Source organism: Triticum aestivum, chromosome 7A, assembly GCF_018294505.1.
Source record: "Triticum aestivum cultivar Chinese Spring chromosome 7A, IWGSC CS RefSeq v2.1, whole genome shotgun sequence".
Taxonomy (NCBI): Eukaryota; Viridiplantae; Streptophyta; class Magnoliopsida; order Poales; family Poaceae; genus Triticum; species Triticum aestivum.
The window spans coordinates 290,240,357-290,266,861 of record NC_057812.1 but is presented as its reverse complement, the minus strand read 5'-3'; the positions used below and the strand labels follow the sequence as shown (position 1 = coordinate 290,266,861).

Below are 26,505 nucleotides of genomic sequence, written 5' to 3'. Positions count from 1 at the left end.
GGGTCATTTCTGGCATGTTCCCTCCATGGAGAAGATGATCGAACAATGGTAGAAGGAAGGGTGAAGGCAAATGGAGGAGGGAGGAATAGCTAGCGTGCGACAGCAGTTCCAAATCGAGAGGGAAAGGCGAAGAGTCGGTGGATGGTTGCCACGGTACAGTAAGAGGCGCCTGGGGACCGAACGGTTGCCACAAAGGTCACACACTAACGACAAGGGCCGAGTGAACCGCATGCATATATCGCACACACCTTGATCTGGCTGGCCGTTTCTTTTGTATTGCCTAATCATAAACAGTTCATCGGAGTGAACCGTATGATGTATATCGCACACACCTTCATCTGGTTGCCCGTTTCTTTTGTGTTGCATAATCACAAACAGTTCATCCGAGTGAACCGTATGTTGTGTATCGCTGATACGTCTCCAACGTATCTATAATTTTTGATTGCTCCATACTATATTATCTTCTGTTTTGGATGTTTATGGGCTTTATTATACACTTTTATATTATTTTTGGGACTAACCTATTAACCCAGAGCTCAGTGCCAGTTTCTGTTTTTTCCTTGTTTTAGAGTATCGCAAAAAAGGAAAATCAAAAAGAGTCCAATTGACCTGAAACTTCACGGAACTTATTTTTGGAAGGAAAGCAACCCGGGAGACTTGGAGTCCACGTAAGGGAAGCAACGAGGAAGCCACGAGGCAGGGGGCGCGCCCACCCCCCTGGGCGCGCCCTCCACCCTCGTGGGCCCCTCGTGCTTCCCCTGACGTACTTCTTCCGCCTATATATCTCCATATACCCTAAAACGATCGGGGAGCACAATAGATCGGGAGTTTCGCCGCCAGAAGCCTCCGTAGCCACCGAAAACCAATCTAGACCCGTTCCGGCACCCTGCCGGAGGGGGAATCCCTCTTCGGTGGCCATCTTCATCATCCCGGTGCTCTCCATGATGAGGAGGGAGTAGTTCTCCCTCGGGGCTGAGGGTATGTACCAGTAGCTATGTGTTTGATCTCTCTCTCCCTCTCTCTCTCGTGTTCTTGAGGTGATACGATCTTGATGTATCGCGAGCTTTGTTATTATAGTTGGATCTTATGATGTTTTCTCCCCCTCTACTCTCTTGTAATGGATCGAGTTTCCCCTTTGAAGTTATCTTATCGGATTGAGTCTTTAAAGATTTGAGAAACTTGATGTATGTCTTGCCGTGCATATCTGTGGTGACAATGGGATATCACATGATTCACTTGATGTAAATTTTGGTGATCAACTTGCGGGTTCGGCCCATGAACCTATGCATAGGGGTTGGCACATGTTTTCGTGGTGATTCTCCGGTAGGAACTTTGGGGCACTCTTTGAGGTTCTATGTGTTGGTTGAATAGGTGAATCTGAGATTGTGTGATGCATATCGTATAATCATGCCCACGGATACTTGAGGTGACATTGGAGTATCTAGGTGACATTAGGGTTTTGGTTGATTTGTGTCTTAAGATGTTATTCTAGTATGAACTCTAGGGCTGTTTGTGACATTTATAGGAATAGCCCAACGGATTGATTGGAAAGAATAACTTTGAGGTGGTTTTGTACCCTACCATAATCTCTTCGTTCATTTTCCACTATCAGTGACTTTGGAGTGACTCTTTGTTGCATGTTGAGAGATAGTTATGTGATCCAATTATGTTATCATTGTTGAGGGAACTTACACTAGCGAAAGTATGAACCCTAGGCCTTGTTTCCTATCATTGCAATACCGTTTATGCTCACTTTTACCATTAGTTACCTTGCTGTTTTTATATTTTCATATTACAAAAACTATTATCTACTATCCATATACCACTTGCATCACCATCTCTTCGCCGAACTAGTGCACCTATACAATTTACCATTGTATTGGGTGTGTTGGGGACACAAGAGACTCTTTGTTATTTGGTTGCAGGGTTGCTTGAGAGAGACCATCTTCATCCTACGCCTCCTACGGATTGATAAACCTTAGGTCATCCACTTGAGGGAAATTTGCTACTGTCCTACAAACCTCTGCACTTGGAGGCCCAACAAAGTCTACAAGAAGAAGGTTGTGTAGTAGACATCAATCGTACACGCCTTCATCTGGCTGCCCGTTTCTTTTGTTCCTCCTCATCGCAAACAGTTAATTGAACTGAACCGTATGCCCTTCATCGCACACGCAACTAAAATCTGAACCGTGTTTGATTCATCCGTCATCGCAAATGTTTTATACATTTTTGATGGTTTTCATACACCACCGTTTGCGATTATTGCATCGCACACAGTTTCTCGAAGGGTCTCTTATCGTAGTGTCGCGTTAGCAGCATCCTGTAGTAGTGTTATAGAGAGTAATGACTGAGTACGATGAATAAATGTTGAGAGTTGACAAACATAGTTTTGGTCATTGTTGCAATTAATAGGAAGTAATAAAGAAAGAGAGGATTCACATATAAATATACTATCTTGGGCATCTTTTGTAATTGTGAGCACTCATTAAAATATGACATGCTAAAAAGTAGATGTTGGACAAGGAAAACAACATAATGGGTTGTGTTTTCTTATATCTGAATAGAAGTTATATTGTCATGGATCATCCAACATGTTGAGTTTGACTTTCCCTCTCATGCTAGTCAAATATATTTGCACCAAGTAGAGATACTACTTGTGCTTTCAAACATCCCTAAACCCAGTTTTGCCATGAGAGTCCACCATACCTACCTATGGATTGAGTAAGATCCTTCAAGTAAGTTGTCATTGGTGCAAGCAATAAAAATTTCTCTCTAAATATGTATGATCTATTAGTGTGAAGAAAATAACCTTTAATTTATACAAACTTGTGATATGAAAGAAATAAAAGCGATGGACTGCATAATAAAGGTCCTTATCACAAGCGGCAATATAAAGTGATGTTCTTTTGCATTAAGATTTTGTGCATCCAACCAAAAAATAGCATGAAAACCTCTGCTTCCCTCTGCGAAGGGCCTATCTTTTACTTTTATCTCCTACCCTTATACAAAGTCATGGTGATCATCACCTTTCCTTTTTATACCTTTTTCTTTGGCAAGCACTATGTGTTGAAGAGATCCAGATATATATAGGCGTGAGGAGATGCTTCCGAACTCCCGAACCGGAGCGACAAAAAAAACTGGGTACCCCGCCCATGATCCCCGCATCCCCGATCTACTGCCGCCCGAACATCCTAGCACGGCGCCGCCGGCTGGTCAACCCAGCGCGCCGCCGCCCGGTCAACCCAGCGGGCCGCCGCTGCCCGACCTACCCAGCACGCCGTCACCCCCGGACCTACTAGTGTTGGTTCCCTGTTCGCCGCCCACCTTCTTTGCGCGCCACCAAGATCCTGCCGCCGAACTTCTACCCTGGCTGCGCGCGGCTCTGCGCCCTAACCGATGTATCTGGGGATCACCGACCACCATCAACCGTCGTGCAATCCTCGTCCGCCTGCCCTCGCAGTCCCCCGCTTGCTGCTGGCGCGGATCTGGTCAAGCCCGCACCCCTTCCCTCCGATGAGCCTCCTCCCGTCCTATGCCTTTCTCTTCTCCTTCTCTACCTCCGGCGAGCTTCCCTGTATGGCTGTATCCTCCAGCTCATCACCTTCCCTTGCCCCTGGCTCCTCATGTGCTGCTATCGTACGACGTTGCCGAGCTACGAGAAACCAACGATGACGTCTCCACACCCCATGCCCCACAGGCGCCGTCTCCCGTTGGTGCAAGAAAGACCTCCTCTGGGCAGATCCATCAGCGAGGATCCCCTGCCACCATGTCGCCTATTCCCGGTGGGGATCTGCTAGTACAGTGTCCGGTCATTCGCCGATGCCACTGCAGGCAGTTCATCTAAGTCGCCACACACTTGTACCCTGCAGCTGGCCGCCGCACACCTGGAGCACCGACACTCGCCATGCACCTCAACATTGAATCCCCTGCGTGTTGCCGCCGGCTTACCCGAGCATGCCGCTACTAGCCTTCTGTGTGTTGTGTGCACTGACGCCCATGGACACAAGAGTTAAACTGACGAACAGAAACAACACTTGATGGATACTGAGTTAACTGACGGAAAGGAGCGATGCATGATGTAAGTGAAGCTAAATAACTAAACATCTACACTTTGTTGCATGTGCAAAATGTGTGATCACTTGCTTCGTACTTGTGTTATTTTGATTTTTGAATAACTGATGTTTACTCCTTTGTGTGCGGAAAAAACATCAGTGCATGACATATGTTTTTGTGTTTATCCTCTGATGAAAAATGGCCATTGTTGCAGGCCGGCTTCACCTGATGTGTCCATTCAGCTACAAAAAGGAGAGCATTTTACGTAGTTTTCTAGTCCGCTCACTTGCGGAAATAAAAAAAGTGGCTGGATCTTGCTGCACACAAGGAAGAAGCGTTGAAGAGGTAAGAAGGAACACGCGGCTGGGAATTAAAGGATTGGCTAAAAGAGCTAAGCTAGCATCCTGGTCACTGCTGGACTTTTCTATTCAATAAAATAGAAAGCAAAGCAATCATAGTGAGAAGAGAGAGAGAATAAAAAAATGTGTAATGGGGAATAACTCCATGTATTTTTATCAGGCCCATTTTGGCCATTGTATTTTTAAAAGTACACCTAGATGTTTGTCTTTAAGAACACTGGAGCCAAAATATAAATAGTCCACTTGATAATTTTAAACATTGGACATATATGGGTAAATGCTACGTACTTCTCTATTTTGTAATTAGGTAATTCTATTTTTTCGTGAGTGCCATTTTTTTAAACATATATTGTACAGAAAGTGGGATGTTTATTAAACAAACTGATTTTATTCGTTCGCAATAATAATTCAAGAAGTTCACATTAAAATAACAGAGCAGGTCACGTTTCTAAAAAACACAAGCGGTTCAAATAAAAATATCAAAGTTGTTTGATGTTCACAAAGGAAACAGATTTTTTGTCGTAAAAAACAAAAAATGGAGCACTTCGATATTTATTACAAAAACTTGAATTTTTCCCGTTACTAACGAACAAACCAAGAAGTTCAGTTTGAAATAACAAAGAACTTGTACGATGTTTATTACAAAACTAGTATTTTTTTCCTTTACAAATGAATAAACCAAGAAGTCCAAATTGAAAAAATCAGTAAGTTCAAATTTAAAAAATAAAATAGTTCAATGTATATGAAGAACTCAGATTTTCCTCGTTACTAAATAATTAACCAAACTTTTTATATAAAAATGGATTTAAAGAAAACAAGAAAAATTGAATGAACCAAGAAGGTCAAAAACCATAGAAGTTCAAATTTGAAAACCCTCGAAGTTCAATTTGAAATAACTGAGAAGATCAAAAAACCTAGAAGTTCAAAGGTAAAAACTAGAAAATTGTTTGCTTATTTAAAACCATATTTTCTCTAAGAAGTTCAAAGTAAAATAAGAGAGAAGTTTAAAGGTTAAAAAACTTAGATGTTTTCTCGTTACTAAATAATACAATGAGAAGTTGAAATTAAAAAAGGAATTAAAGAATCGACCATGAAGATCAAAAATAAAAAAAACTCAAAAACAGGTTTATTTAAAAATCGAAAACAAAAACTTTACTCAAAAAATAAAAAATGCGAAGTTCAAATTTAAATAACACAGAAGTTCAAAGTATATTAAAACCTGGGATTTAGAAGTTCAAAAAACAAAAACAAAAAACAATGTCATTTTGGTCATTTTTCCCCAATCCTAAAGATTAAAACCAAGAAGTTCAATTTTTAAAAATGAAGTAGTTCAATGCATATTAAAAACTCTTTTTTTTCTTGTTACTAAATAATAAAACCAAGAATTTGAATTTTAAAAGTAGAGCAGTTTGATATTTATTTGAAAACTCAATTTTTTTCCGATTACTAAAGAATAAGACCAATAAGTTCTATTCGACATAATGAAGAAGTTCTATTAAAATAAACCTAGAAGTTCAAATTTAAAAACAAAGCAGCTCGATGTCTATCAAAAAGTAGGATTTTTTCCATTACTAAAAGAAATAATACCAGGAAGTCCAAATTAAAAAGATGGAGAAGTTCGATGATTAAATAACAAGAAGTTCAACTTTAAAAAAATAGAGCGTTTCAAAATTTCATAAAAAAGATTAAGAAAAAAAATCAGTAAGTCCATATTAAAAAGATGGAGAACTTCGATGGTTATAGAAAACTCAGATTTTCCTCGTTATTCAAGAATGGAAACAAGAAGTTCAAAAATTAAATAACATGAAGTTCAACTTTTAATAATAGAGGGCCTCAAAATTTCGTGAAAGAAGATTAAGAAATAAACCAGGAAGTCCATATTAAAAAGATGGAGAAGTTCGATGATTATAGAAAACTCAGATTTTCCTCGTTATTCAAGAATGGAAACAAGAAGTTCAAAAATTAAATAACATGAAGTTCAACTTTTAATAATAGAGGGCCTCAAAATTTCGTGAAAGAAGATTAAGAAATAAAACCAGGAAATCCATATTAAAAAGATGGAGAAGTTTGATGATTATAGAAACCTCAGATTTTTCTCGTTATTAAAGAATGGAAACAAGAAGTTCAACTTTTAATAATAGAGCGCTTCAAAATTTCATAAAAAGGATTAAGAAAATCAGATTAAAAATCATAAAAAAAAACTCAGATATATTTACGTAACCCAGAGAAGTTCAGATTGATAACTGCCAGAAGTTCACGTATTACACGGTGTGCATTTTGTATTAAAAAAGAATAAAAAAACAAAGGCTAAAAGTTTTGTTGTTATAAATTCAAGTCCTTGGTCGAATAAAGTTAAAAAAATTATTGTGAGAGAGGTTTGTACAAAAGGAAATATCATTTGTGTAACACTAACGAAAATTGATGAGAAAATTACAAAGGAAAAATACGTCATAGAAGTTCAACATGAAAATAGCAGGAAGTTCAACTACTACACTGAATGAATTTCAGATGAAAAACTTTTAAAACGATCGCGAGTATGAGAAAATAATCAACACGGGAAAGTTGCATGTTTACAACAGCTTTCCATCGGTATATCACTCGTTGAATTCCGGGGAGTGGATGGAGAACTACGAGTAGTGGATGGAGATCTGCGAGCAAAAAAAGCACGTCGAAAACAGAGTGAAGTTCAGGTAGACATGCTGAGAAGTTCAGGTTTGTCACGCGGTGCATTTTTGAAAAATCTGTTTCGCGATAGAGGCAGAACGAATGATCCCGCCGTTTTCAAAATTACTTGTAAACGGCTAAGAATCAGGGAAAACCATCAACATGAAAAAGTTTCGCATTTTCCGTAGCTTTTCAATGGTATATTATTTGCCCAATTCCGATAAAGTTTGTAGAAATTACGGCGAAAATACATTTTTCGCCATTTTAGAAACTGACTTAAAACCGTAAAGAATTGGGAGAAACAATACATACCAAAAAGTTTTGCATTTGTTCAAGATTTCCAACGCCATATCATTTGCTGCATTCGGACGCACGGTTAAAAAATTAGCTCGAAAATACGAACTCGGTAGGACTTGGACCATTTTCTAAATTACTCTTAAACCATTCAAAATTAGAAAAAAAAACTTTCAAGATGAAAAAGTAATGCATTTTCATAAGCTTTCCAACGCCATATCATCTGCCTCCATTGGATTAGCCGTTTAGAAATGACATCGAAAAAATGAACTCAGCTGTTCGGTTCACGAAATTTTACATTTTTTTCAAATCACTCTTTAACCATAGGGAATTAGAGAAAACTTTCAACATGTGGAAGGAGCGATTTGCAGCAGCTTTCCAATGCCATATTATATGCCTCATTCTGATAAACGGTTTAGAAATGCGATCGAAAATACGATTCACGTTTTTTGTGCGAAGAAAAAACGGTTTTCAAAACTGCTCCTAAACTGCTTATATTTTGCCAAAAATTTAAGTTAGGTCATGATATTGGGGTCCATAGCTTTCCAACGGTATATCGCAAGCCTCATTTGGGCAATGTTGGCGGAAGTTCAACCTAGTTCACAGGGAAATTCAACGTACTACTAGCGGGGCAGGTCAGGTTGTGATCAAAATATTATTCTGATCACGTGATCAGAATAGTGTATACACACACACACACACTCGTATGTAGGTTTTCATAAAGTATTATTGTTGACATTACCCTTGAGGTAAAAGGTTAGGAGGCGAAACTATAAGCCCCTATCTTTCTTTGTGTCCGATGGAAGCTTTGAACCCATAAGTATTGCGTGAGTGTTAGCAATTGTGAAAGAATAAATGATAGTTGAGTATGTTGACTTGCTGAAAAGCTCTTATATTGACTCTTTCCGATGTTATGATAAAATGCAATTGCTTCAATGACTGGGATCATAGTTTGTTAGTTTTCAATGAAGTTTCTGATTCATACTTTACTTTGTGAATGAATTGTTTCTTTAGCATAAGAAATTATATGGCATTATATGTTGCTATTCTAAAGATGATCATGATGCCCTCATGTCCGTATTTTATTTTATCGACACCTCTATCTCTAAACATGTGGACATATTTTTCGATATCGGCTTTCACTTGAGGACAAGCAAGGTCTAAGCTTGGGGGAGTTGATACGGCCATTTTGCATCATGCTTCTATATTGATATTTATTGCATTATGGGTTGTTATTACACATTATATCACAATACTTATGCCTTTTCTCTCTTATTTTATAAGGTTTACATGAAGAGGAGAATGCTGGCAGCTGGAATTCTGGATTGGAAAATATTAGAGACATATTCTGCACAACTCCAAAAGTCCTGAAACTTCATGGAGCATGTTTTTGGAATATAAAAAATATTGGGCGAAGAAAGTACCAGAGGGGGGCCACCAGCCAGCCACAAGGGTGGAGGGCGCGCCCTACCCCCTAGGCGCGCCCCCGACCTTGTGGGCCCCCTGGTAGGCCTTCGGTGCCCATATTTGGCTATATGGTGTGTTTTGACCTGGAAAAAATCATAAAAAATCTTTCGGGACGAAGCGCCACCGTCTCAAGGCGGAACCTGGCATAACCAATCTAGGGCTCCGGCGGAGCTGTTCTGCCGGGGAAACATCCCTCCGGGAGGGGGAAATCATCGTCATCACCATCGATCCTCTCATCAAGAGAGGGTCAATCTCCATCAACATCTTCACCAACACCATCTCCTTTCAAACCCTAGTTCATCTCTTGTATTCGATCTTGGTCCCAAAACCTCAGATTGGTACCTGTGGGTTGCTAGTAGTGTTGATTACTCCTTGTAGTTGATGCTAGTTGGTTTATCCGGTGGAAGATTATATTTTCAGATCCTTAATGATAATTAATACTCCTCTGATTATTATTATGAATATGCTTTGTGAGTAGTTACGTTTTTTCCTGAGGACATGGGAGAAGTCTTGTTATAAGTAATCATGTGAATTTGGTATTCGTTCAATATTTTGATGAGATGTATGTTGTCTCTCCTCTAGTGGTGTTATGTGAATGTCGACTACATGACACTTCACCATTATTTGGGCCAAGGGGAAGGCATTGGGAAGTAATAAGTAGATGATGGGTTGCTAGAGTGACAGAAGCTTAAACCCTAGTTTATGCGTTGCTTCGTAAGGGGCTGATTTGGATCCATATGTTTCATGATATGGTTAGGTTTACCTTAATTCTTATTTCATAGTTGCGGATCCTTGCGAGAGGGGTTAATCATAAGTGGGAGGCTTGTCCAAGGAAAGGCAGCACCCAAGCACCGGTCCACCCACATATCAAATTATCAAAGCAACGAACGCGAATCATACGAGCATGATGAAAACTAACTTGACAACAATTCCCATGTGTCCTCGGGAGCGCTTTGCTTTATATAAGAGTTCGTCCAAGCTTGTCCTTTGCTACAAGAAGGATTGGGCCACCTTGCTGCACCTTAGTTACTTTATTTACTTTTTACCCGTTACGAATTATCTTATCACAAAACTACCTGTTACCGATAATTTCAGTGCTTGCAGAGAATACCTTGCTGAAAACCACTTGTCATTTCCTTCTGCTTCTCGTTGGGTCCGACACTCTTACTTATCCAAAGGACTACGATAGATCCCCTATACCTGTGGGTCATCAATTATTCACTTGTTATTGAACCATTTGATGTTTGGGGCTTTGACTTTATGGGACCTTTTCCTTCCTCTAATGGGTATATACATATTGCTATTGATTATGTCACTAAGTGGGTAGAAGCTATTCCAACTAGTAGTGCTGATCATAACACCTTCATTAAAATGATTAAAGAAAATTATCTTCCCGAGGTTTGGAGCCCCTGGATATTTAATGACTGATGGTGGTTCACATTTTATTCATGGTGCTTTCCGTCGGGGAATGTAGTAATAATTCAAAATTTTCCTACATGTCACCAAGATCAATCTAGGAGATGCTAGCAACGAGAGAGAGGGAGTGCATATTCATACCCTTGAAGGTCGCTAAGCGGAAGCGTTACAAGAATGCGGTTGATGGAGTCGTACTCGCGGTGATTCAAATCGCAGAAGATCGGATCCAAGCGCCTAACGGATGGCGCCTTCGCGTTCAACACACGTACAACCCGGGGACGTCTCCTCCTTGATCCAGCAAGGGGAGAGGAAAAGTTAAGGGAGAACTCCGGCAGCACGACGGCGTGGTGGTGGAGCTTGCAGTTCTCCGGCAGGGCTTCGCTAAGCACTACGGATGAGGAGGACGAGTTGGAGGAGGGGAGGGCCGCGCCAGGGGAAGGGGTGCGGCTGCCCTCTCTCTCCCTCACTAATATAGGGGGAGGAGGAGGCGCCCTAGGGTTTCCCTAGGGGAGGGGCGGCGGCCACAAGGGAAACCATAGATGGGTTTGGGCGCACCCACCCCTAGGAAACTTGCCCCCCAAGCCGGGAGGGGCGGCTGCCCTAGGGGAGGCGCCCCCACCTCTCTAGGTTATATGAGATGGGGTGGGAGGGGCACACAGCCCCTTAGTGGGCTGGTGTGTCCCCTCCCCTTTGCCCATAAGGCCCCCCAACGCTTGTCGAGGCCTTTGAAACTCCTTTCGGTCACGCTGGTCGTCACCCGGTACTCCCAAAACACGGACTCCAATACCCTTCGTCCAATATATCGATCTTCACCTCCCGATCATTATGGAGTTCCTCGTCATGTTCGGGATCTCATCCGGGACTCCGAACAACCTTCAGTAACCACATACTATTCCCATTACAACTCTAGCGTCACCAAACCTTAAGTGTGTAGACCCTACGGGTTCGGGAACCATGCAGACATGACCGAGACACCTCTCCGGCCAATAACCAATAGCGGGATCTGGATACCCATATTGGCTCCCACGTGTTCCACGATGATCTGATCGGATGAACCATGATGTCGGGGATTCAATCAATCCCGTATACAATTCCCTTTGTCCACCGGTATGTTACTTGCCCAAGATTCGATCATCGGTATCCACATACCTCGTTCAATCTCGTTACCAGCAAGTCTCTTTACTCGTTCCGTAACACATGATCCCGTGGCTAACTCCTTAGTCACATTGAGCTCATTATGATGATGCATTACCGAGTGGGCCTAGAGATACCTCTCTGTCATACGGAGCGACAAATCCCAGTCTCGATTCGTGCCAACCCAACAGACACTTTCGGAGATACCTGTAGTGCACCTTTATATCCACCCAGTTACTTAGTGACGTTTGATACACCCAAAGCATTCCTATGGTATCCGGGAGTTGCACAATCTCATGGTCTAAGGAAATGATACTTGACATTAGAAAAGCTCTAGCAAACGAACTACACGATCTTGTGCTATGCTTAGGATTGGGTCTTGTCCATCACATCATTCTCCTAATGATGTGATCCCGTTATCAACGACATGCAATGTCCATGGTCAGGAAACCATAACCATCTATTGATCAACAAACTAGTCAACTAGGGGCTCACTAGGGACATGTTGTGGTCTACGTATTCACACATGTATTACGGTTTCCGGTTAATACAATTATGGCATGAACAATAGACAATTATCATGAACAAGGAAATATAATAACAACTATTTTATTATTGCCTCTAGGGCATATTTCGAACAGTCTCCCACTTGCACTAGAGTCAATAATCTAGTTACATTGTGATGAATCGAACACCCATATAGTTCTGGTGTTGATCATGTTTTGCTCGTGGAAGAGGTTTAGTCAACGGGTCTGCAACATTAGGATCCGCATGTACTTCGCAAATCTCTATGTCATATTGTAGATGCTGCTTCCCCGCTCCACTTGGAGCTATTCCAAATGGTTGCTCCACTATACATATCCGGTTTGCTACTCAGAGTCATCCGGATAGGTGTTAAAGCTTGCATCAACGTAACCCTTTATGCCGAACTCTTTATCACCTCCAAAACTGAGAAAACATCTCCTTATTCCTCTAAGGAAAATTTTGACCATTGTCCAATGATCCATTCCTGGATTACCCTTGTACCCCTTGCCAGACACGTGTCAAGGCACATATCAGGTGCGGTACACATCATGGCATATCGTATACAGCCTATGGCTAAGGCATAGGGGACGACCTTCATCCTTTCTCTTTTCTTCTGCCATGGTCGAGCATCAAGTCTTAACTTCACACCTTACAACTCAGGCAAGAACTCCTTCTTTGAAGGATCCATCTTGAACTCCTTCAAGATCATGTCAAGGTATGTGCTCTGTGAAAGTCTTATCAGGCATCTTGATCTATCTCTATAGATCTTGATACCCAATATGTAAGCAGTTTTACCCAGGTCTTCCTTTGAAAGACTCCATTCAAACAACCCTTTATGCTTTCCAGAAATTCTACATCATTTCCGATCAATAATATGTCATCCACATATACTTATCAGAAATGTTGTAGTGCCCCCACTCACTTTCTTGTAAATACAAGTTTCTTGCAAACTTTGTATAAACCCAAAAGCTTTGATCACCTTATCAAAAGCGTATGTCCCAACTCCGAGATGCTTGCTCCAGCCCATAGAAGGATCACTGGAGCTTGCATACCTTTTAGCATCCTTAGGATCCACAAAACCTTCTGGTTGTATCACATACAACTTTTCCTCACGGAAACCATCAAGGAAACTTTGTTTTGACATCCATCTGCCAGATTTCGTAAATGAAAATGCAGCAACTGCTAACATAATTCTTACAGACTTTAGCATCACAATGATTGAGAGAGTCTCATCACAGTCAACTCCTTGAACTTGTCGGAAACTTCTTTGAGACAAGTCGAGCTTCGTAAATGGTGATATTACCATCATCGTCTGTCTTCTTCTTAAAGATCCATTTATTCTCAATGGCTTGCCGATCTTCGGGCAAGACCACCAAAGTCCATACTTTGTTCTCATACATGGATCCTATCTCGGATTTCATGGCTCCTAGCCGTTTGTTGGAATCCGGGCCCACCATCGATTCTCCATAGCTCGTAGGTTCACCGTTGTCCAACAACATGACCTTTAAGACAAGGTTACTACTCAGAAGTTGTACGCACCCTTGTCGACCTACGAGGTTCGATAGTAACTTGATCTGAAGCTCCATGATCATCATCATCAGCTTTCTCTTCAACTGACGTAGGTGCCACAGAAACATCTTTCTGTGTTGCACTACTCTCTGGTTGAAGTGAAGGTTCAACAACCTCATCAAGTTCTATCTTCCTCCCACTCAATTCTTTTAAGAGAAACTCTTTCTCAAGAAAGGACCTGTTCTTAGTGACAAACACTTTGCCCTCAGATCTGAGATAGAATGTATACCCAATCGTCTTCTTTGGGTATTCTATGAAGACACAATTGTCCACTTTGGGTTTGAGCTTTTCTGGCAGAAGCCTATCGACATAGGCATCGCAGCTCCAAACCTTAAGAAACAACAACTTAGGTTTCTTGCCAAACCATAGTTCATACGATGTCGTCTCAACGGGCTTAGATGGTGCCCTATTTAAAGTGAATGTAGTTGTCTCTAATGCATAACCCCAAAAATGATAGCGGTAGATCGGTAAGAGACATCATAGATCGCACCATATCCAATAGAGTGCGATTATGACGTTCGGACACACCATTACGCTATGGTGTTCCAGGTGGCGTCAACTGTGAAACGATTCCACGTTGTCTTAAGTGATTGCCAAACTCATAACTCGGATACTCTCCCCTTGATCATATCGTAGGAACTTGATCTTCTTGTTATGATGATTCTCAAGTTCACTCTGAAATTGCTTGAACTTTTCAAACGTTTCAGACTTATGCTTCATTAAGTAAATATACCCATATCTACTCAATTCATTGGTGAAGGTGAGAAAATAATGATATCCACCGCACGCGTCAATACTCATCGGACCACACACATCAGCATGTATTATTTCCAACAAGTCACTTGCCCATTCCATTATTACAAAGAATGGTGTTTTAGTCATCTTGCCAATGAGGCATGGTTCATATGTGTCAAGTGATTCAAAATCAAGTGACTTCATCCATCGCTCCTGCGACCATGTGCAGGAAGAACGTGGCGAGCGCCTTGGTATGTCTCCTATGCGGCTCCTTGAAAACCACCATTTTCCTCTTAGCGATGTTGTCATGGGGGTGTTGCTTAATGCATCGGAGGTTATCAATGTAACTAGATAAAAATCTGCGAGAAGTTTTGATGCTTGGTGCCGACTTGTAATGGACAATCTCATTACACACGTGCTAGTTCTGCCAAAACATCATGAGCACTGGCATGACTGTAGCGACCAGACCTCAAACAGTCTGATCTCTGTGCTCAGGTGTCATCCCTGGATCAGTAATGCTGACACCACACAGTACATCGAAGGATTTATAGCAGAGTGGCAATCACACACTTATTACATCGTTGTCTCAAAGAGACTTATTACAATAAATATGGCTTAAGGCCATATAGTGTCGAAAACAGCGGAAGACTTGGAAGGTAAATGGGACCATCAACTCCAACGACATCACTGAGTATAGGGCCACGACCTAAAAGCACTTTACTCGTCGTCTGAAAAGTCTGCAACATAAGAAGTTGCAGCCCGAATACGGGTCAGCACATGGAATATGCTGGCAAAGTAACACATAGAGAGTAATGGAATGAAACAGCTATACTATATGCATATATGGCTGGTGGAAAGCTCTACGGTTACAGTTTTTGCGTAAAGCCAGTTTTTCCCTACTGCAAAGGAATAAATTTATTTAACTATCATGGTGGTTGTGAAACATTGAGAATGGTTGACAGCATTCTCAATCCCAATTAAAAGTAATTAAAACCCAACAACATTAATTAGAAGTAACATGTTGAGATTCACAATGATATTCAAGTACTAGATACTCAAGTTGTCCATAACCGGGGACATGGCTAATCATGATTAGTTTGTACACTCTGCAGAGGTTTGCGCACTTTTCCCCACAAGACTCGATCGCCTCCGTTTGTTTTCCCGCACTACATGGTGTTTGAGAAACGGATGACCGAGACATAGTCTTTCAGAAGCGCTAGCACCTTACATGTGGGATAGACCGTACCACCTACAACCCCTACATCTGCTAGTCCACCCCGTAAGAGTTTGCACAACTTAGTCAACTATGCCAGAGCCCATAATGGCTTGTGGCTGCACACGGAAGTTACTAGCATGAATGATCTTATGATCCCTTTGAGCCTGGGTGGCGGTCCAAAAAAAATAGGCAAGTCCTGATAGACATCAGGTGCCTCAGTCCACCCAGATGTGTGTTTAAGTTGCCACCTTAGATAAACCATTAAATTATCAATCTCACATCTGTCATGGATATCACTCACCCAATCCACGTCTACTAGCATAGCATGGCATAATAAGCAAACGTAGAAGTAACTCCCAAAGGTTTCATAATAATATAGGTAATAGGTACTACCTCATCTACTTCCCATCCCACAATTTAATTAGATCCTAATCATGCAATCTGAGAGGATTGATCTAATGCAATAAAACATGGGTTGTAGAAAAGGTATGATCACAGTGTTACTTGCCTTGCTGATGATCCGCGAGACCTAGGGTTTCGAAGTAACAAGCGGCGCAATCCGGGTGATCTATCGCAGACAAACAACAAGCACACAATAATTACTCATCTAATGCACAGGTAAAACTCGAACAAGAGAACGAACCAGAAAGTTCAACTTAAGAACTCCGGTTGCAAAGAAAGAACGAACCGAACAAACGACGGAAAAAAAACGACGGAAGAAAACAACTCGGTTCTAGCAAGTTGAAACTAGGTCAAATTTTACCAGGGCAAAAACTTGTTCAAGTTGATTAGACGGAACGGCGGTTTCGCAACGAAACTCCAGGCGCTTGAATCACCTGATTCCGATAAACGGGTGAGAAGAAAAACTAGAACGAAGATCGGATCTGAGATCGCGATCGCGGAATAAATCCGACGAAAAGAAAGAGACGAACGGTTAAACGAACGGGCGTCGTTAACCGGGAATAATCGGTGATCACGTTCGTTGAGACGAACGGTCCGAAAGAAGAACGAAAACCGATCTAGGGTTTTCGGAAAAGAAACCGAAAAAGAAAATGGAAAACCAATCTAGGGTTTCGGAAAAGAAACCGAAACGAAGAATCGGAGAGAAAAACCGGAAAAGAAAACTGGAACGGTTTCTTTTAAAAGAACCGAACCGTGGGAAAGAAAAAGAGAGGCGCGGGGCTACCTCCGGCGAGGCGGGGCGAACGGTGGCGACGACGGCGTGCTAGGGCGGCGGCGGTGGCGCTATAGGGGCGGCGGCGGCGGGTGAGGGGCGCGTTGCACAAGGGCGGCGGCGTGGGTGAGGGGCGCGGGGTGGTGCGGGGCTTGGGGAGGAGAGGGCTTTTGATTTGATGTTTTAGAGGGTGGGTGTGGGGGTATTTATATAGGTGAGGGGAGAGGAGACTTGGGGTAGGGGACAAGAAATAGACTAGGAATAGGAAAACAAAACAAAGGAAAGGGGAGGGGCTAACCGACTTAAGTCCCGCTGGGACTCGGCCAGGGAGCGGCGGCGGCTGCCTGGGCGCCTGGCGCCTGGCGCCTGCGCTGCGCGCGAGGGGAGGGGCCGGCTGGCTGGGCCTTTGGCCCGGCTGGCCTGGCGGGAGGCTCCCTTTTTTTTTTAAATCGGTTCCGCACAGAAAAACAAAAAGAAAAATCTAAACGAACTCCGAAAAATCTAAAATAAATTTTCCCCGACTCCTAAAAATGAGCCGAACAAAATGAACTTTTCTCCGGGCCTAAAATGCAATTTTGAAAACGCGCATTTTTCCCTATCCAAATAAAACGCAAATAAAACTCCGGCAAAAACCAAAATTGATCTATTTATTAAATCTTCATTTTTCCTAAATTTGGGAAAGTCATATTATTCCCTCTCTCATATATTTTGACACCGGAAAATAATTAAAGATAAAATAAATAAATCAAATGATCCTCTTTTCAAAATTTGAGAGAACTCAAATATGAAAATAACGAAATCTCCAACTCTCTCCGAGGGTCCTTGAGTTGCGTGAAATTTCTAGGATCAACCAAAATGCAAGAAAATATGGTATGCATGATGATCTATGTATAACATTCTAAATTGCAAATTTAGGATGTTACAATGACGCTGCTCTTCGGGGAAATCATTCAAGAGAAGCAAAGCCCACTCAGTACCCGAGTTGGTGATGTCCTCGAGGTGTGGCATGCTGATAGTGGCCACTATCTCTTCCCACAACATACAGGCGAGTGGACACCTGCACGTTGCATGGAATGTATCATTGGATTCCATGCCACATAAAACACATAAATCAGTGACCTCAACTTTTCTGTTTGCCTTGTTCTCTATAGTCGTAAGGGGATTTTTGATTAAACGCCATGCGAAGATGTATACCTTGGCCGGGGGGGGGGGGACTGGGCACCCCCACACTGTCTTCCAGATGACACAAGTGACATCCGGTGCTAGCGGCACACATATTACATATTAGGGCTCGATGTGCTGTCGATGGCGAGACAGTACACACTTCTGATGAAGAAGAAAAACTAAGCAATGTTTTGATGTAAAAAGAGGAGAATTTATTATTATTATTATTTTACCATTCATGGAGAAGCATTTGAGATTGGGATTAGAAGGATACTTTTGCCTTTTTTGGGGGGTGGAGACTTTTATTTAGCGAGAAAACTTTCGATCTATTCATCAACTGTAAAAAAAATATAAAGAATATCAGACCTAAAAATTATATTTGGATCCGTACACCATCTAGCGACAACTACAAGAATTGGAGCCAGCTGAAGGCGCGCCGCCGTCATCGTCCCTTCCTCATGGGAGCCGGGAAAACACTATTATAGCAGATAGTTGGGAAGTTGCCGTGCTATGGGCTTTATAGGACGAACACACCCAGAACATTATGGTGAAGACTTTCTCATACATTAATATTTTTTCTAGCAGGAAGAAACTCATAGAAAATGAAAGGTATGAACTGCTCACGGCAGCACTATCTCGTTTTCTGTTCACGAGATCAGTGTGCACCGACAACACAGACGTCACTGAAACTGCCGGTTCCCTCCCTTCTTAAGCTTTCATGTGTTTTTAATTTTTTTAGATGGGAATCAGGCTTTTATGCTTGGCTATAATCGCAAGCACCAACCTCTGTTTTCAACGCCATTATTTCCTCCGGGTGAGATAAACACTTGATGGGCTACAAGTTAAAAGAAAAACTCGAGGTCGGAACATTTGGGCCAGATAGGCCTTCGTTCCGTCACCATTCAACTGAAGTCATTAGTACTCGGCCCAAGTGCGCGGTGGAGCCAGCGATGGCCGGGGCGAGGACGGACCGGCCGGTGTCGCCGCTTCGTGGACCCCGCCGTCGATACTCCCGATGCGCCATCACTCCCCCGCGCATAAATGTGGCAAGGTCACTTCTTCCCCTCAGCTCCACCCCACCCCACCCACCCAGTCCATTCCCCGTCGCCCTCACGCTCTTCGTGCTCGCCGCCTCCCTTCGCGTGCTGCCTCATGGCTTCCATCGCCGGATCTGCCGTGTCCTTCGCCAAGCCCGTCAAGGTATGCCCGCGGACGCACGCCCCATCTTCAGATCCGCCACCTTGTGTCGTCCGTACGTCGGATCCGTCTGCCCCGCTGGGTTTTAGCTTTCGTGCTGTTCGATCCGTACTCGCCCGGCGGCCCGATCTAGGCACTGTACGATGCGCGAATTTAGTGGTGATTTGGGTTTAGCGACTCTTGTTTTTATTTTTTTGGGACTGCGGGGAGCACCTCATTTTGTGCCCCATTTCAGAGGTGGACTTGGGCAGATCTACTTTTCCGCTAGGTTGATTGATAGGATGCAGACACGGTGTTACTACTTTGATGTTTGCGAGCAAGAAAGAGGAAGAGCAAGTTATTACTACACGTTAAGGGGCTCTGAAATGTTAAGAGGCTTAGATCGCTGCATGTGCAATTAAAGCGTGTGACTTAATGGTTGCTATGGTGGAGCTAGAGCCAACCGAAAAAGAATACTACTCCCTCCGTTCCCAAATACTTGTCTTTCTAGGCATTTCAAATGGACTCAACATACGGATGTATGTAGACATATTTTAAAGTGTAGATTCACTCATTTTGCGCCGCATGTAGTCACTTGTTGAAATCTCTAGAAAGACAAGTATTTAGGAACAGAGGGAGTATAACTCTTGCATCCTCCTAGCACTTAATTTTCTAGTAGAATTATTGAATTGGTATTATGGTATGCTTAAGCGTCCCTATGTGTTATTGGTGGTTGTATTGGAATTTTGGACGCTAGTACTAGGTTGTTGCTTTGCATGCTCCAGAGGTCCCAAAAGTTGGTCCTTGAATATAAATCTTCTTTTGGTATCTTGCCTTTCCTTATTAGGAGACATTTTCTTGGCCCTCTAGTTGGTTCATTTGTAATTTAGTCACTTATGTGGTTGCAAATTCTAGGTACAATGTATATTATACACAATTATTTATTTTCTCTTGTATGTTAACATACTCCCTCTGATCCAAATTAATTGACTCTGCTTTAGTACAACTTTGTAGGTAACATTTTTTTGTGCCTAGTCAAATTTATTTCTGTTAGTATCTTCTCTGCAAATATTCTTTGTACCGTTGTACCGAGGCCAGTTGAAGCTGCACTGTTAGACTTGTGCAGATGCGGGATACTGAATTGCCAGATGGATTGAAGAATTTTGAGAAGAATGTTTGCTCTGGCATGTTAATATTATTTTTCATCAGTAAATAGTGAATACAGTGCAGTGTACTTTTTCTTGGTACACAAGTTTTGTTGCCTCAAGATGTTTGTTTCTTGAATTCCAGGCAATCAACACGAACTCACTCTCTTTCTCTGGTGCAAGGAGGGGCAATGCATTTCTTCGCTTGCAGCCAGTGCCGATGAGATTTGCTGTTTGCTGCTCAGTGAGTTTTATCCTTTCTCTTCATGCATAATATATCTGAGAAGTTGCTTGATTGTGCTAATGGCAGTGATATTTTTCTGTAGAGTTGCTAAAATTATAATTTCTTATACAAGTTCTCTGTAGTTTTGAACAAATAAATTTTTAGGTTGCCCAAAAGTCACATTATTTGGCCTTGTAAAAAAATGTACTAGTGGTCAGGAATTACCTTTGTGTTCCTTCACTCTAGAAGCGCTTGTTTAAAATTTTGTAATTCACAATGAATCGGTGGACAAATATTTTATTTATTAAAGTGATTCTGCTTTTACTTTTGATAACTTTTGCTGCTCAATGAATCGGTGTACTGCCACTTACCAACATAGCTTGTACTTTGTGTGTGTGTGTGTGGGAGAGGGGGGGGGGGGGGGGGGTTAAGAGTATAGATAGATATTGCTACAATTTTGGAAGTCCTTCATAACTGACAAGTTCTTTCTGAATATGTACCAACAGGCAAAGCAGGATACAGTGGAGAAGGTTTGTGAAATTGTTAAGAAGCAGCTTGCTGTTCCTGAAGGCACTGAAGTTTGCGGTACCACCAAGTTTTCTGACCTTGGAGCTGATTCACTGGACACGGTAACTATCCATGATGCCATGCATGTTTGTTTTGAGCCAAGCAGTACCTAACCTAACCTGGCCAAATAGCTCAAGGGTTCAAATGAGCTGTATTTTTTTAATGCTTTTTGGTGTTAGAGCATAATTGGAGGGAAGTTACAGCATGGCTCATTTGTTGGAGCAAATAATTACATGTTCCTGTCATGCAGGTCGAGATTGTGATGGGCCTTGAGGAGGAGTTCCAGATCAGCGTGGAGGAGACGAGCGCGCAGGCAATTGCGACAGTTGAAGATGCTGCCACGCTCATTGACAAGCTTGTCTCTGCGAAGTCATCTTGAAGGGAGGTCGTAAATCGTAATGATTGGAGCTCGTAAGCTAGTATTCTTACCTTGGGCTGATCCTTGTTGTTCTACCATAGTCGTTATTATATGGTGGGTTGGTGATTTTCTCTGGACTATTGTCTCCTGCTGTGTGTAATAAGATAATTGGTTAAGTATGTAAGCTGTTGAACATCTAAGTGCGTAGTTTTCGTGCGGCTGTGGTGCATGTTGATGTATGCATCTTTTTGTGTCCAAATGGAAGAATATGCGGGTACAAGGCAACTACATCTGCATGTGCTGTGAATCTGTGATGTGTCGTTCTGATTAGAGATCAGCAGAACAGATGTTCTCTTAGGGCTCGAGGGCAAGAGATTTTTCTTTTACCAATCTGTGAAGATTAGGGTGTATTTGTTCGATGGTTAATGCAGCAATTGATTGTTGGAGAGGGATGAGTAGATGTCAGTGATACCAACGCTAGATGATATCAACTTTGAAAAGGTTTTTGTAAATGATCGAGAAAACTATCTAGATTTTTTTCACATTATTGACACAAAATCAATCTTTTGTGTCTTGAAAGACATGAAATCAATCTATATATTAATCCTACTGTTTTTTGCCACAAAAGTTATTTCTTTCTTGAAAATGCCATGTGTTGCTGAAGAAATTGCCAACCCAATACAACTTAACTTGTCATCTGAAAAGTTTGTAATTGCCAACCTCTCCCAACGAAGTTGGTCGGCTATTGCGATCGTATATTAAATTTCACATCAAAATTATTACATCCAAACTATTAGCCCTGTGCGTTCGGTTTATTCGGTTTACATGGTTCGGTTTATACGGTTTTTCGGTATGTACGGTATTAATACTTCGGTAAATACGGTATGAAATTAAAATACGGTTCGGTTTCGGTATATACCAAATTATTTCGGTATGGTTTCGGTATATACCATAAAAACCAAAGTTGACGCGAATTTGAAAATGACGTAATAATAATTTGCAAATTTATGACTCAAAACACATTCTATTTTACACAAATAGTATATGACTATATATATAAGTATATATGCATGCATTGATTCATCTGTTGATGGTTATGGACGTGCTTAGCATTTTAAAAACAGAAAAATGACAATGTTACAAGAAAAATGTTGGTGCTTAGTAGTGAATTTGACTCATGTACAAGAAAAATGACAACTTGTACGGTTGTTCATCTCAAGAAATATAAATTTATCTTTTACTTCGGTTTATTCGGTTAACCATTCGGTTTTTCGGTATATACCATAAAAACCAAAGTTCAAATCGGTATGAAAAGTTCATACCATACCGAAACCAGAAACCATAAAAACAAAAAAATCGGTTCGGTTCGGTTTATTTTAGGTATGGTTTTTCGGTTCGGTTTTAAAATGCACAGAGTGACAAACTATACATATAAAAAGACAAAATCTGTTGAAAGGGTATCCAAAACATAGAAAAAAGACACACTATTAACATGAAATTGTCATATTTGAGTATTTTCATGTACATCTTGGTTTTGGTTCAGTTATGATAAGGTTGCGCATCATGCATACTCTATGTATGTAATCTTTTTTTTTTTTGATAAATGATGGGTTTTATTAACTCAAAATGAAGCATCAAGTGGATACAAACACAATGAGCACACGTCCAACCTCTACATAACTGAGACAAACACAACCAACATCAAGTCACCAACACACGCCTAAGCGAAGAAAAGAACCCGATCAAACAATGATCGACAAAACGGACACGGCTCCTCTGACGTAGCCAACACTGCCTTTCACTGCCTTTCGGTCGCTGACAGGTGGGCCCGTGCTTGGTGGGACCCACGTTATCTGATTGGTTCCACCTTATCACCTAGTTATATTTTCTAGAAATGTGTACGTTGCATTTTATAGTTAGCTAAAACTGTAGTTAGAGCCCTTCGACAAAAAAAAAGAGATAGTAGATTGAAGGACAACGAGGGTAGAAATTGAGCGTCGGAGCCCACTTATCTATCTATCTCACTTTCCTAAGTTTTTTTCTCTGAATTTAATCTCCTTTCACATTTCTCCATGCCTTTTTTGATGTAGCGACTTTAATGTCAAGACTAGATGCGAACTGAGCTAGGCTCCGACGCTCAATTTCCTTGTGGTGGAATCTACTCATACATGTTCAAATCCTAAACTTGATACAGATGGTCGTATTTTTCTGGATTTATTCTAGGCTTTCCGGCGCTGCTTTTTCAACAATAGGGCCGTCTGTCAACTACGAGTTGTTCGTGTCAACTTCGTCAATCTCAATAATATGTCGGTTCAATCTTTTGAATGTGCTTATAATAATAACGTATCTGTGCACGTGCGCATGTCATAGAGATGAGTGTGTATGTATATTTGAGCTTCCGTGTCTATGTAGTGTTTCTCAAAAACAAATGTCAAGATCAGTCCTCGGGGCCTCTCTCTTACTTATACAAGCAAGACTAATCTTAAGAACAAAAAGCACCCCCATAGTGATAGTATGGGCCTCTCTCTTACTTATACAAGCAAGACTAATCTTAAGAACAAAAAACATAATGATAGTAGGTAGGAGGTGAACAACGGTTAAAACTTGGTTCATTGAGTAATGCTAGAGCCACGGGGATCAGTTTACGGCAGGGGGGGGGGGGGGGGTGGGGGGTATGTAACACCTCGAGAATCATGCTACAATAATACCCCCTAATGGTGGGCATGCCATCATGATTACTATGCACGTTGCCACTTAATAAAAATCAAAGTCTAGTTCAAATTTAAATTTCAAGTCAAAATAATATTTCTTTAAACGGTAAAACAAAAAAATGTTCGTTGGGTTGAAAATAATCACTGTATAATTTACATGTATAAACAAACATTATTTGAGTTGTTAAAATGCCCCTAAAGTATTTAAAACAGACCCAGCAGCACATGTTCAACACATTTAAATTCAAACCGAAAATCAAATAAATTGCGAATGCCCTCATTACTTTTTGTGCAACCCTAGAATATTTCATATCATTTTTGTGCAAAGTTTCATAATTAACAAAATTCATTTGATCAATAAACTATTTAGAAAAACAATAGCTAAATTGGAAAATAGAAAAAAGATAAAGAAATAGAAAAGAAAAGAAAAGGAGAAATCCCTCCTGTTCACTTAAGCCCAGTACTAACACTGTACAAGGCCCAGCCCAATTGGCCGGCCTTTTCCCCTACCTCTCGCAGGGGAGAGGCAGAGCCGTGCGTGCCGGCCATCCTTGGCGCCAGGGTCACGTGCCGGCCATCCGCACCCTTCCTCGGCCTACTAAGGTGTCCCCCAGAAACCCTACCTCGCCCTCATTCATTCCCCCCTCGATCCCCATCGCCCCCTCTCCTCTGGCTCGATTTTGAGCTCGCAGGCTCACGCGGTCACCGCTGCCTCGCCGTCATTGACGCGTCCACCGGCCTCTCTTGCGTCCGGGAGCACATCCTGGAGGTTCGCCGCGCTCTACCGCGTCCATTCAGGGCATTGGAACGAGGCGGGGAGCTACGTAGCCGACGCGGTCTTCGTCTTCTTCGTCCGGTAGTCGTCGTTTCGCCATCACCACCGCCTCTACGTCCCACCCCGACCCTCCCGGGGCGTGCCAATGGATCCGTGGTGAGCTTCTCCTCCGGATCCCCCATTACTTTGCCTCGATTCGTCGCTGTTTTCCATCCCCAAGCACATCCAAGCTCACGCATACGCGTACGTACGTGTGTGTGTGCCGCCTGACGTCGCCCGCTACCGCTCCGCGCCCCTGCTGTCCACCCGCGGCCCCGCGCGTTGCCTCGCCGCTGCGCTGTCACTGCAGTCGGCGGCGCCCCGCGCACAGCCCGCGCGCCTGCTACCTTTCGTGCCACTGGCCGCCTCCCGTTTCTGATGCGCGTGGCCGCCTGCGCTGTGTTCACATGCGCACTGTTGTTGCTGCTCTACTTTGCTAGTTGTCGCTGCTCTGCTTTGCAGCCACGCTGCTGCTTGCCGCTGCTGCCGCTAGTGCAAGCTGCTGCTGCTGATGGCCGAGGCCGCCATGCACTCTCGCATGTGCGTGCCCAAGCACATTAGTAGCCGGCTTGGGCCATGGCCGCTGGGGCTAGTCTCTTGTTTAGATTAGAAAATGATTAGTAGTTAGGTTAGTCTATGCATTGTTGAGGAAATCGTTAACTGGTAGCTGCTCGGTTGGCTAGCGAGTATGGGATTAATCGGCTAATCGGCAAGTTAATCGGCCATTTAATCAATTAATCGGACGATTTTTCAGTTTATCGGCTACTCGGTGACCCTATGAATAGGGATTAATCGGCAAGTTAACTAGTTAATCGGATGAATTCTTGAACATGGAGTCTATGTATAGATGACATGTGGGCCTTCACTGTTGAAAGGATCGATATGGTTGACTAGAGGGGGGGGGGGTTGAATAGGCAACTAACAATTTTTAGCTTATCTTTACCAAATTAAACTTTGCATCAAAGTAGGTTGTCTAGATTTGCAACTAGGTGAGCAACCTATATGATGCAACAACAACGAGCACACAAGCAAGCAAGAGAAGTAACACTAATAAGCTTGCACAAGTAAAGGTAGGAGATAACCAAGAGTGGACCCGATGAAGACGAGGATGTGTTACCGAAGTTCCTTCCTTTTGAGGGGAAGTACGTCTCTGTTAGAGCGGTGTGGAGGCACAATGCTCCCCAAGAAGCCACTAGGGCCACCGTATTCTCCTCACGCCCTCACACAATGTGAGATGCCGTGATTCCACTATTGGTGCCCTTGGAGGCGGCGACCGAACCTTTACAAAAAAGGTTGGGGCAATCTCCAAAACTTAATCGGAGGCTCCCAACAACACCATGAAGCTTCACCACTATGGACTGTGGCTCCGTGGTGACCTCAACCGTCTAGGGTGCTCAAACACCCAAGAGTAATAAGATCCGCTAGGGATTGGTGGGGGAATCAAATTTCTCTTGGTGGAAGTGTAGATTGGAGCCTTCTCAACCAATCCCGAGCAAATCAACAAGTTTGATTGGCTAGGAAGAGAGATCGAGCGAAAATGGAGCTTAGAGCATTAATGGAGCTTTTGGGGGAAGAGGTGAGTCAACGAAGAAGAAGAGGACCCCCTTTTATAGAAGGGGATCCCATCCAACCGTTACCCCCAAAACAGCCCCGCACAGGGCGGTACTACCGCAGGCGGCAGCGGTACTACGCTCCCCCTTGCGGTACTACCGCCCAGCCTGGGAGGGCTCGAAGAGAGAGA

General features: G+C 42.5%; 1 protein-coding gene across 1 annotated transcript; it reads left to right on the top strand.

Moving 5' to 3' along the window:
* The first annotated feature begins 18,733 nt into the window (after nt 1-18,733).
* LOC123152525 (acyl carrier protein 3, chloroplastic) lies at nt 18,734-21,527 on the top strand. The gene is made up of 4 exons (XM_044572054.1): nt 18,734-18,970; nt 20,237-20,335; nt 20,821-20,943; nt 21,132-21,527. Exons 1-4 carry the CDS (start codon nt 18,812-18,814, stop codon nt 21,258-21,260), a joined length of 510 nt encoding a protein of 169 aa, XP_044427989.1. The 5' UTR covers nt 18,734-18,811; the 3' UTR covers nt 21,261-21,527.
* Nucleotides 21,528-26,505: the final 4,978 nt, after the last annotated feature.